The sequence below is a fragment of the Rutidosis leptorrhynchoides genome, chromosome 9 (genome assembly GCF_046630445.1).
Source record: "Rutidosis leptorrhynchoides isolate AG116_Rl617_1_P2 chromosome 9, CSIRO_AGI_Rlap_v1, whole genome shotgun sequence".
Taxonomy (NCBI): Eukaryota; Viridiplantae; Streptophyta; class Magnoliopsida; order Asterales; family Asteraceae; genus Rutidosis; species Rutidosis leptorrhynchoides.
Genome location: NC_092341.1, coordinates 194549983 through 194563599, shown reverse-complemented (window position 1 = coordinate 194563599; position 13617 = coordinate 194549983). Strand labels below are relative to the sequence as shown.

General features: G+C 31.6%; 1 protein-coding gene across 1 annotated transcript in view; it reads left to right on the top strand.

Annotated features, from left to right (window-relative positions):
- The window catches only part of LOC139868484 (uncharacterized), a 100736-nt gene extending 99767 nt beyond the window's left edge, over window positions 1-969 (top strand). The window contains exon 6 of the mRNA XM_071856819.1: window positions 807-969. Within this exon, the coding sequence (XP_071712920.1) occupies window positions 807-969 (163 nt within the window). The remainder of the gene's footprint in view (window positions 1-806) is intronic.
- The last annotated feature ends 12648 nt before the right edge of the window (window positions 970-13617 follow it).

The window sequence follows — 13617 nt, the reverse complement described above, 5'->3', positions numbered from 1 at the left end:
GTTTTTCATTTCATAATCAAGTGTTTGGGCCGGACAGCGCTGTGCGCTCGGCGTATGAAGAAACAATTTGTTATCATTTTTATCAAGAGCAGAATTTATCATATCAATAAACGCAGTTGATTAGCATTTTCTGAAGAGCAACGTGTATCAATTTACTGTAGACCATTGTAGTCATTTTTACAGTGCATGTATTCGCAATAAGCATACACTAAACATTCATGATGTACTAATTAGGCTTGATCCACCTAAATTCGTCATCAATCGTTTATGTATTGCTCAGTACTGATCAATAAATTTTATATTTTTCTTAAACAAAGTGCTACCCGTGACAAATGTAGAACATTGCATTTATATACTGCCTACAGAAGGAGTGTATTTTTATACCTTCGATGGCGGAAGCTTTTGTGCCGGCCAGTAAAAGGCACAAGGGATCGGCTAGAAAACGTTTAAGTTTTACTAGAACGCACCGAGGCATGATACAAAACTCAGATACTTGTCATGACAAACATTATAAAAAACTTACTTCACAGAACGAAGTTCTATATTTTATATGAAGGCAAAAATATTCAGCAATCCTTCCTCATATACTTTATGACGGAAGGCGTATGACGGACAAGTCACTAACTCATAATTAATATTTATGTAATATTTCAAAAAATTCTTCCTCATATACTTTATGATGGAAGGCGTACGGCGGAAAGATTATTTTATAATCACTCTTCAAAGAACACTCCATAACTATTCCTCATCAATTTGATGATGAAAGGCGTGTAACATACTTTAAATATCCTATTAATTGTGTGAAGGCATAATTGCTCTCACCCTTCTCCGCCCTCTGAAGAAGCCCAGCAGACTTTTTCCTTTCTGCAGATATCTGCTTTTCCAACTCAGCAATCTTCAGCTGATCTTCCTCAACCCTTTTCTTTTCAGCATCCACCAACTTGTCTTTCTACTCTTGCAGGGCAGTAGCAGCATCTAGAGCATTTTTTAGCTCAGTCTCCTTAGCTTTTATTGTTTTCTGAGCGTCACTCAAGGCACGCTCAGCATCAGCAGCTCTCTTACGAGCATTTGCACCTTCAGCTATATCTTTACGGGCTAAAGCAAGAATAGACTCCTGATGTTCCTACAGTTGCAGGACAGACTCCAGCTGATTGGTTAGTAGCAAGTGAGTAGTAGCAGTTGATTCCCTGAGTTGTTCAGAACGGAGAGCATTTAAATGAGGTTTCAACTCAGGGATAGCACAACCCTGCAACAACAAAATATTATGATTAAATATTGCAAGATTACATAAATAAATTGCAGGTACAGGCATACAGATGATTTAATCATTAATACCTAAAGAGCAGTTGCAAAACCTTTGCTCTTAGTAACAGGATAATCAATGAGTGCCTGCAACGTACTAACATGAGCAGGAACTTGTGGCACTTGCACATTTGATGATGTGACAGCAGGGTTGCTGAAACGCCCCATCCTAATCCATCCAGACGAAGTCCATATCGATTATAAACGATTCACAATAGTTGATTACATCGCGAGGTATTTGACCTCTATATGATACATTTTACAAACATTGCATTCGTTTTTAAAAGAAAAACTTTCTTTTCATCGAAAGTTGACATTATGCATACCATTTCATAATACATCCAACTAAATTTGACTTAACAATAATCTTGATGAACTCAATGACTCGAATGCAACGTCTTTTGAAATATGTCATGAATGACTCCAAGTAATATCTCTAAAATGAGCAATTTCACAGCGGAAGATTTCTTTCGTACCTGAGAATAAACATGCTTTCAAGTGTCAACCAAAAGGTTGGTGAGTTCATTAATTTATCATAAATAATCATTTCATAATTTTAATAGACCACAAGATTTCATATTTCCATTTCTCATAAACATACGTACCATTCATAGAGACAAAAATATCATTCATATGGATTGAACACCTGGTAACCGACATTCACAATATGCATATAAGAATATCCCCATCATTCTGGGATCCTCCTTCGGACATGATATAAAATTTCGAAGTACTAAAGCATCCGGTACTTTGGATGGGGTTTGTTGGGCCCGATAGATCTATCTTTAGTGTTCGCGTCAATTAGGGTGTCTGTTCCCTAATTCTTAGATTACCAGACTTAATAAAAAGGGGCATATTCAATTTCGATCATTCAACCATATAATGTAGTTTCAATTACTTGTGTCAATTTCATAAAACAGTTATAAAAACAGCGCATGTATTCTCAGTCCCAAAAGTATATATTGCAAAAGCATTTAAAAAGGGAGCAAATGAAACTCACGCATATAAATATTGTAAAACAGTTAATAAAACATTTGCATGTATTCTCAGCCCAAAAATGTAATGAGTAAAAAGGGAGTAAATGAAACTCACGCATATAGATATTGTAAAATAGTTAATAAAGCATTTGCATGTATTCGCAGTTCAAAATATATTTCAATAGCATTTAATAAAGCAGTTGTAAAAACAGCGCATGTATTCTCAGTCCCAAAAATATATATTGTAAAAGCATTTAAAAATGGAGTAATGAAACTCACGGTACTGTATTTTGTAGTAAAAATACATATGGCGACATTGAACAAGTGTAGGGTTGGCCTCGGATTCACGAACCTATATCAGGTATATAAAATATATATTAAACATATAACCATAATAAAAGTTATACGTTTATTTTGCTATTCATTTATTAGGATGTATATTTTATTTATAAAATTATATTTGAAATGTATCTCAAGTGTATTATATCATAAATATATATCTTATATTAATAATAAAGTTTACACATTTTTATATGTAAACTTATTCATATGTTGTTATTTGTATTCTACTATGCATTTATAATGACTTCAAATCTAAAAAAAAAAAAAAAAAAACTCGTCGAATTCATCTCTTCACACATCTTTTCTTAGTTTTCTTTCTCCAAAGAATAAAAAAATATAACACCTTATATTATAAATGTTCTCAGGGTCAATACACTATGACTTAATCAACGATTTACGAATAAACGATACTTCTCTAAATTCTTTATTTTTATTTTTATTTTTATGTAATGGATAAAAAAAATTTCAACCGCAAATAATTCCTATCAATAAAAGTTTAGTTGATCTTTGTTCATAAAAATAAGACACGTTCACAGGGTCGTCTCTACAATTTAGAGGCCCTAGGAGAAAATAAAAATGAACCCTTATACACGTTAAATTTTTTTAATACAGATAAAAAGATTATATTAAAATTTATCAATACGAAAGAAGTTTTTAAGCCAGACATAATTGGGAGAAGCTCATCTGAAACTAGAGCTAGAAAAGCCTTATTTTGTTAGACAGCTGTAACAAATTTTTTTTTTCAAATATTTATTCAACAACGTTTTATTTAATTTACTTAACTATTCGACAATTGTATATATATTAAAATTTTGGGCCCTTCTAATATTTGGGCCCTAGGCAGTTGTCTATGTTGCCTATGCCCAAAGATGCCTCTACGCGTCCAACCTCTGGAATTAGATATGTAATGAACGTTCGTTGTGTTTCTTTAATTTATGTTTTATATGTTTTGCATGTTTTAAAATATTTGTATTCTTAACCAAGACGTTCTAGAACTCTATGTACAATAATAGTTCATTTTGAATTATAAATTTGAAGTGGATTAATTGTATATTTGTATTTGAGGGATGTCATGTGAAATGTCCCGTTCTTATTGATTAAAAACGTTCCATATTAATTGATTTCGTTGCGAGGTTTTTAACCTCTATATGAGACATTTTTCAAAGACTGCATTCATTTTTAAAACAAACCATAACCTTTATTTCATAAATAAAGGTTTAAAAAGCTTTACGTAGATTATCAAATAATGATAATCTAAAATATCCTGTTTACACACGACCATTACATAATGGTTTACAATACAACTATGTTACATCGAAATCAGTTTCTTAAATGCAGTTTTTACACAATATCATACAAACATGGACTCCAAATCTTGTCCTTATTTTAGTATGCAACAGCGGAAGCTCTTAATATTCACCTGAGAATAAACATGCTTTAAACGTCAACAAAAATGTTGGTGAGTTATAGGTTTAACCTATATATATCAAATCGTAACAATAGACACAAGATTTCATATTTCAATACACATCCCATACATAGAGATAAAAATCATTCATATGGTGAACACCTGGTAACCGATATTAATAAGATGCATATATAAGAATATCCCCATCATTCCGGGACACCCTTCGGATATGATATAAATTTCGAAGTACTAAAGCATCCGGTACTTTGGATGGGGTTTGTTAGGCCCAATAGATCTATCTTTAGGATTCGTGTCAATTAGGGTGTCTGTTCCCTAATTCTTAGATTACCAGACTTAATAAAAAGGGGCATATTCGATTTCGATAATTCAACCATAGAATGTAGTTTCACGTACTTGTGTCTATTTTGTAAATCATTTATAAAACCTTCATGTATTCTCATCCCAAAAATATTAGATTTTAAAAGTGGGACTATAACTCACTTTCACAGATTTTTACTTCGTCAGGAAGTAAGACTTGGCCACTGGTTGATTCACGAACCTGTAACAATATATACATATATATCAAAGTATGTTCAAAATATATTTACAACACTTTTAATATATTTTGATGTTTTAAGTTTATTAAGTCAGCTGTCCTCGTTAGTAACCTACAACTAGTTGTCCACAGTTAGATGTACAGAAATAAATCGATAAATATTATCTTGATTCAATCCACGACCCAGTGTATACGTATCTCAGTATTGATCACAACTCAAAGTATATATATTTTGGAATCAACCTCAACCCTGTATAGCTAACTCCAACATTCACATATAGAGTGTCTATGGTTGTTCCGAAATATATATTGATGTGTCGACATGATAGGTCAAAACATTGTATACGTGTCTATGGTATCTCAAGATTACATAATATACAATACAAGTTGATTAAGTTATGGTTGGAATAGATTTGTTACCAATTTTCACGTAGCTAAAATGAGAAAAATTATCCAATCTTGTTTTACCCATAACTTCTTCATTTTAAATCCGTTTTGAGTGAATCAAATTGCTATGGTTTCATATTGAACTATATTTTATGAATCTAAACATAAAAGTACAGGTTTATAGTCGGAAAAATAAGTTACAAGACGTTTTTGTAAAAGTAGTCATTTCAGTCGAAAGAACGACGTCTAGATGACCATTTTAGAAAACATACTTCCACTTTGAGTTTAAACATAATTTTTGGATATAGTTTCATGTTCATAATAAAAATCATTTTCTCAGAATAACAACTTTTAAATCAAAGTTTATCATAGTTTTTAATTAACTAACCCAAAACAGCCCGCGGTGTTACTACGACGGCGTAAATCCGGTTTTACGGTGTTTTTCGTGTTTCCAGGTTTTAAATCATTAAGTTAGCATATCATATAGATATAGAACATGTGTTTAGTTGATTTTAAAAGTCAATTTAGAAGGATTAACTTTTGTTTGCGAACAAGTTTAGAATTAACTAAACTATGTTCTAGTGATTACAAGTTTAAACCTTCGAATAAGATAGCTTTATATGTATGAATCGAATGATGTTATGAACATCATTACTACCTTAAGTTCCTTGGATAAACCTACTGGAAAATAGAAAAATGGATCTAGCTTCAATGGATCCTTGGATGGCTCGAAGTTCTTGAAGCAAAATCATGACACGAAAACAAGTTCAAGTAAGATCATCACTTGAAATAAGATTGTTATAGTTATAGAAATTGAACCAAAGTTTGAATATGATTATTACCTTGTATTAGAATGATAACCTACTGTAAGAAACAAAGATTTCTTGAGGTTGGATGATCACCTTACAAGATTGGAAGTGAGCTAGCAAACTTGAAAGTATTCTTGATTTTATGAAACTAGAACTTTTGGAATTTATGAAGAACACTTAGAACTTGAAGATAGAACTTGAGAGAGATCAATTATATGAAGAAAATTGAAGAATGAAAGTGTTTGTAGGTGTTTTTGGTCGTTGGTGTATGGATTAGATATAAAGGATATGTAATTTTGTTTTCATGTAAATAAGTCATGAATGATTACTCATATTTTTGTAATTTTATGAGATATTTCATGCTAGTTGCCAAATGATGGTTCCCACATGTGTTAGGTGACTCACATGGGCTGCTAAGAGTTGATAATTGGAGTGTATATACCAATAGTACATACATCTAAAAGTTGTGTATTGTACGAGTACGAATACGGGTGCATACGAGTAGAATTGTTGATGAAACTGAACGAGGATGTAATATAAAGCATTTTTGTTAAGTAGAAGTATTTTGATAAGTGTCTTTAAGTCTTTCAAAAGTGTATGAATACATATTAAAACACTAAATGTATATACATTTTAACTGAGTCGTTAAGTCATCGTTAGTCGTTACATGTAAATGTTGTTTTGAAACCTTTAGGTTAACGATCTTGTTAAATGTTGTTAACCCAATGTTTATAATATCAAAAGAGATTTTAAATTATTATATTATCATGATATTATGATGTACGAATATCTCTTAATATGATATATATACATTAAATGTCGTTACAACGATAATCGTTACATATATGTCTCGTTTCAAAATCATTAAGTTAGTAGTCTTGTTTTTACATATGTAGTTCATTGTTAATATACTTAATGATATGTTTACTTATCATAATATCATGTTAACTATATATATAACCATATATATGTCATCATATAGTTTTTACAAGTTTTAACGTTCGTGAATCACCGGTCAACTTGGGTGGTCAATTGTCTATATGAAACCTATTTCAATTAATCAAGTCTTAACAAGTTTGATTGCTTAACATGTTGGAAAAATTTAATCATGTAAATATCAATCTCAATTAATATATATAAACATGGAAAAGTTCGGGTCACTACATCATGAGCATGAAAATTCTCAACTTAACCAAGTGTAGTGTATTGTCCAATATAGCATATTTCGCTGGTTGTAGATACGTAAATTTGTAAACTGTCTTCATAGTTCATATGTACGAAAATACTCCGTAAAATCTTATTTTGCAAAAAAATATAATAAAAAATTAAAAAAAAATTGATGTCAACTCTCCGTAGTTAATAATAATTGAGAAGATAAGACCAAAAAAATATAAAAAATATAAAAATAAAAGATGAGAGAGACAACATACAAATAGGAAGAGTATTTATAAAATGGCATATGCTTTTTACACATTTCTTAAAATATATATATATATATATATATATATATATATATATATATATATATATATATATATATATATATATATATATATATATATATATATATATATATAATCTAAAAAAAAACTCTATGTAGATGGGCTGAATTTAACCAATAAATGTGATGTGTGCCATCAATTTAGACCAGGTGCTAAATAGTACCAGTAAATCACTAAAAGTTTCTTGGGGTCATTTGACCCTATCAAGTTAAACGTGGCTACGCCACTGTATAGTTAGAGATTTTGATAAAATATTGGGTTTAGAAAAATACCAACATTAATAGCTAATACTTGTTGTTAACGACGACTATAACTAAAGTTGATATAATGTTAGTTCTTTTAAACCTCTTGTATCGGTAGTTTCTATAGAATTCATTGCTTTATATAAAATAATAATAATAATGAGAGTTGTTACTGCTACTTTTTATTCATACCTTTCGTATAACTATTTTGTAATAAGATCTAATAAACGAGAGGCTAAAATAGTAAAGAATAATTACCTCATAGTAATATGTTTTTGGAGTCAATACCACTTGAGACTGGATTGTTAACCCAAGAAGCACTAGAAAAGCTAAAATATGCAAACCCATGGCGTTGATTATTTTATTTAATTGGTGTGATTGGTGGTTGTTCAAAACAGGAAATGTAAGAAGTATATCAAGTGGGTTTTGTGGAATAATCAATAGAACAAGTGAGTGTTCAAAGATGAGTAAACAACACAGCCTACTAGTTTGGTTTTATTCTCTATTATGCAGAAACAACAAGTGGGATATAAAGAAGAAAAGAGAAGAATAAAAACAAGTATAATAATATACTATTAATTAATAATTATAATATTAAATTGAAATTTTTAAACGTGCCATAAACTAGCAGCCTTTAATTATTAATTTGGATTTCATTCACGGACTGGATTTCGTACTCGTTGTTAATCAGTGACGGATAAAAGTGTTCAGAAAAATCTCATATTTTTAAATTTACTATATTTATTTATTTTGGTCATTATGGTAAAAAAATTCGATCATTAACTATTAAATAAAAATTACATTATTTATTCACTCCTAATCCCAAGTAAAATATGAAAAGTTTTAAAATTCAACAAATTGTTCCTAAATATATATTTAATAAGCCTAAAATTTATAGAACTCATTTTCGGATTACCATTTATTTTAAAATAATATCAGTTTGAATTTAACTTGCTTAATATCAATAAGAACATCTAATGAGTATTACAATTATTTAATATTTATTTTTAATACACATTTTTTATATATATAGATATATTTTAAATAATAATTATTATAATATCCTTTTTTTATTTTATTAATTTTTTTATAACAACAATATATAATATTTCTAATTATATTTCGAATTATTATTTATTTATACATACACACATATCTATTTACGATTAGTTGTTCGTGAATCGTCGGGAATAGTCGAAGGGTAATTGAATATGTGAACACAGTTCCAAAATTTACTAGACTCACCATTACAGACTTTGCTTATCGTGTTGAAATCATAATAAGATTAAGTTTAAATTTGGTCGGAAATTTATGGGTCATCACAGTACCTACCCGTTAAAGAAATTTCGTCCCGAAATTTGAGTGAGGTGGTCATGGCTTACAATAAAAATGTTTTCATGACCAATATGAGTTGATAAATAGAGGTTTTATTATCATTGAATAATATGGGTAAAATGATTCGATTAATCGAAGCGTATGAATGAAGTTATCACAAAAGATCGAGATGAAGAAATGGAGATTTTCCATAACTTTTGAGGTAGTCGCGATTGAATTCCGGAATTCAAGGGATTTAAAGAAAATCTTCGAAATCTAAAAGATTTGATTCTTCGGTGAATAAGAAAATTAAAATCTCTATAATTAAATACGGTGATCTGCCTCGATTACTCTGTCTGATATTTCCATTATAAATTTACCTTTTCTGTTCCATTAGTTTCCACCACTTCTATACCTTCTTTCTCGGTTCATATATCCAAAAGTTTATAATAATGCTTAATCCGGTTCTAATCCTTGTTCTTATTCTGACTATCGTAATGATCGTTCTTCTTTTCCAACTCCCACCGGAAGAATCTGTTTATTTCTACTATGCTCTAGGGATTATTGTATTTATAATCCTCCCTTGTCTTTATATTGCTATACGCACTGATATCCACAGTTTGTAATTTCGGTGTTATTGTTGGGATTTATATTTTTCCTTATATATTGGAGCTTCATGTTCTTGTTTTCTCTTCCCGACTTTAAATCAAGCGAATAATGGTCCAGAATTCGTAGGTATGGAATTTCGAATGAACTTGATGTTCTAAACAAGAAAGAACGTAATAGCACGATTTGATTTGTCAAATTACCAGAATCGCTGAGAATAGAACTATCAAGAATATATTTTCTTGATATGTTCAGAAATTAAGCAGAATGAAAGAGTTATGTAACATGACACATGATGACGTTATAATCTGTGAATCATCATGTTCCATTTAGAAACTCAGCATGACTTATTGTAATATAATCACGTTGATCAAGTGTCATTATATTATACTAACTCATGCATCAGTCCCCAACATTACTTCAATAACATTCATATTTTAAGTTCGAAAGTTTACAGAATATAGAAACTAACAGTTTCTATATGATCTAACACTGATAGCACGAAGAGATTAATGATTTCAGATAAGAACAGTTATGAAAATATCTTCAGAAATATGGAGGATATTTATAATGAAAGATACAATGATATCTTGGAATTTCTAATATCGATGAATAATGAAGAAGATTTATCCGTAAGGGTTTAGATTCGGAAGCAAGGTATTCGCTAAATATTTTATCAGAAACAGAATCATCATATTCTTTAAATACAGAGTTTGGTCCTTGTATTTGTCCTTGGTCTCCTTTGTGATTAGCTCAATCCGTTTTCCAGTTCTAATTTTTCTGAGCTTTTCCAACGTATCCTTCTTTATCATCAAACTTTTGATTGTTAAGGTCGTTTACAGTTTTTGCTGCTTCATCAGCATTTTCAAAACTCAGAAAACTGATTCATAGGCTAGAGTGCTTTTCAGAATTTCAGAATGAGATTTCATAATTCTAAGAGATAAATGTTATATGTATACATATAACTGTTGATGTAGAAATGCTGCGAAATTTAAAATACTGATTGCTAATTCTCGATAATTGGTATGGCAATTATCGTTACAAGATGCTGATAAGGTTTCGATAATTATAATGATTTTTTTTCTTCAGAAAGTCAAAGTTCAACGAAGTTGTTGGTAAGTTTGCTACTAATGTGGTGGAATATAAAAGGTTCCCTGGTAACAATAAAAGAGTACGCATTTATATCAAGGTTATAATAAGGTTGTTTCGGACGAAAAGTCGAAGTTAGTTTGCTGAAGCTGTGACGAAATTTGCTACTTTGGAAGGAATTACCAAGTTATTTTGGGTAATAATAACGCTAAAGGAATTAGCACAGCTATGCGTTAAACGTTTACTCAGTTTCCGAGAGTTTTCAAGTGCATAACTATATGCATCAATCTTTTCTTACGTAGATGAAGTTCGGTTAGTTCATCCTCTCGATTGAGGTGTTTTCAAGAATCATGAAAGGTTTGAACGCAGATTGTAATCATCAAGATACAAATGAGGTTTAAAATAAGATCAAGTGGCAAACTTGAAGAATTATTTAGTTTCATATGTTATAATCAATATTTTAATTCATTTTTTAATTGTCCAATCTTGATAGTCCACATTTGATACTTGATATCGCGTATTTCATATGCATTTTCCTTAGCGATATCGGGTACATTTTGGTCCTTTTGGATACGATTTGGAGTTATTTTGGTTAAAGTTGTGAAAGTTTGAGTTCCAAGACTAAGAAGGTTAAATTTGAGGTTATTTGATAGTTTTGGATGATTTTTTTGATGAAAACGAGTGAAAAGGGTTGGTCCGAATCGAGTTTTGGTGTTTACATTAAGTTTTTCAGCTTCGTTTCAGCATTTTTCACATGGAGCGCCGCTCCAAAAGGTGGCGCGCCGCGCCAATCAACTAGAAATACAGGTCGAGCATGTTCAATAATCAAAGTGTCAGTTTCCAGTTATTCGGCGCGCCGCGCGATATTATGGCGCGCCGCGCGACTTGTGACCCGGGTTCAGAATTTCCCATATTTAAAGGCCGAAAAATACCCTAATTTATAATAATCGTATCCTGACGAATTCCAGCCACTTTTTGACGAACTTAGGTGATTTTTGGAGATCTTCAAGGTCATTCTAAGGTACTAATCATTCCGGGAACAAGTCTCGATTCGTGTATCTTTCAGATTTCAATCTTTGATTAGGTTTATTCTTTTGTTATCAACAATGAATTTCTCTATGTTTTTGATTGTTATTTTGATTTCAGCCATGATTGTAGGCTAAAACCTTTAATGTTTGTCTAGATTGAATATTTGCAAGTGTTTGGATGATACTTTAATGTTTTATTGATTGATGCATGATTAATTATGAGTTTTGATTAAAGAACCATTCTTGTGGGTGTTAATTATTGTTACTAGGCTGATTAGTGAAACTTGTTTGAACAAAGGGAACCCTGTTTCAATTTAGTGATCTAATTTCCAATTGATTTGTCTTAACCGATTGGGTGCTTACTGGACCAAGGGGGTAAACCGTGTAACGTAATTAACCAAAATAGGGGTGAATTGTGTGGAGCGAACGCGTAACCAATTGAATCTTAATCTTATAATTAGCTAGTTACTAAGTCACAAATGAATGATGGTTTTTGGTGAAAGGGAACCCTAAGCCAATAAGTCCTAGTTTGATGTGTTTGCTAAAAGAGAACTCTGGGTAAACCGACTCTGTAATTGCGTGCATTGATTAATAGAACTAGTGCTTAATAACAAATCATCCAACACTGCGAATAGGATATCTAGGCGAACATTCTTTTATCCATTGAATTCAAATATCTTTATTTTTCTGTCGAGTCTGCATTTATTTTATTTAAACTTAAAAACCAAAAATATTGTCTTTTATTTTCAAAGCTTCCTTGATTTGGCTAATCGTTAAATAGCCGCAAAACAAACTATCTCGTAATTTCAATTTTCATAGTTTAACTTAGTTTACTTTTATTAGTTTCAAACTTAATTCTCACGTTAATACTGTCCTTGGAACGATACTTGGAATTACCATTTTTATACTATTACACGATCGGGTACACTGCCCGTAAGTGTGTAGTAATCTTTAACCAGGCATATTTCCAGAGATAATTTATATACTAGATTTCACACATCAAGTTTTTGGCGCCGCTGCCGGGGACAGTTGTGTTGAAAATTAAGTTTGATAATTAAGTTTGTTCTTAGTTAATTTTAACTGTTTAGTTTAATTTAATTCTAATTGAGTCGGTGCGTTTAATCGGTTTGTTAGCTGTGTTCTTGCAGTTACAGGTAGTGCATGCAACATACGCGTTCTTCAGATTCTCCAATTGTTAAACCATTTTTATACTATTACACGATCGGGTACACTGCCCGTAAGTGTGTAGTAATCTTTAACCAGGCATATTTCCAGAGATAATTTATAAACTAGATTTCACACATCAAGTTTTTGGCGCCGCTGCCGGGGACCGAACCCGGGTCACCCGCGTGACAGGCGGGAATACTTACCATTATACTATTTGACGAGCCTGAAAGAGAGTTGTTTAAATCTTTAAGTCAGAAGCAAAAGTTAACAGTGGATTCATCAGTTTTATCGGGTGATACTTACGTTAATTTGGGTAGTACTTCTGAGACTGTGGTGCCCGAGACACCACCTGAAATTTTTAACGAAGAAGACTCTTACGCTTCGTCTGATACTACAGAAACTGAAGAAATGGCCGAAGGAGAAGCACCCCGTCCTCAGACTATGGCTGAAAAGTTAAAGGCCACCCGAGGAGGCCAAGGCAATTCGATTACTCAGCCGAATATTACTCAGCCTTTTCAAATTACAGGGCCGATCCTGAATTTGATTTCTTCTGATTGCCGATTCTATGGCAAAGATACCGAGGATGCTAACGAGCATCTTCGTAATTTTAATGATGTTTGTAACTTGTTTAAGCTACATGAGGTTGCCGACACTTCAATTAAGACAAGACTTTTCCCTTGGACTCTTAAGGGAGAAGCTAAGAGATGGTTAGATAAGCAACCTGAGGGTACAATTAGATCTTGGGAGACTTTGGAGGATAAGTTTTTGTCAAAGTTTTTCCCTGCATCTCGAGCTGCTCGACTTCAAGCAGATATTTCTCAATTTAGACAAAAGAGCAGTGAGACATTGTTTGATGCTTGGGACCGTTTTGCTACTTTGTTACGCTCG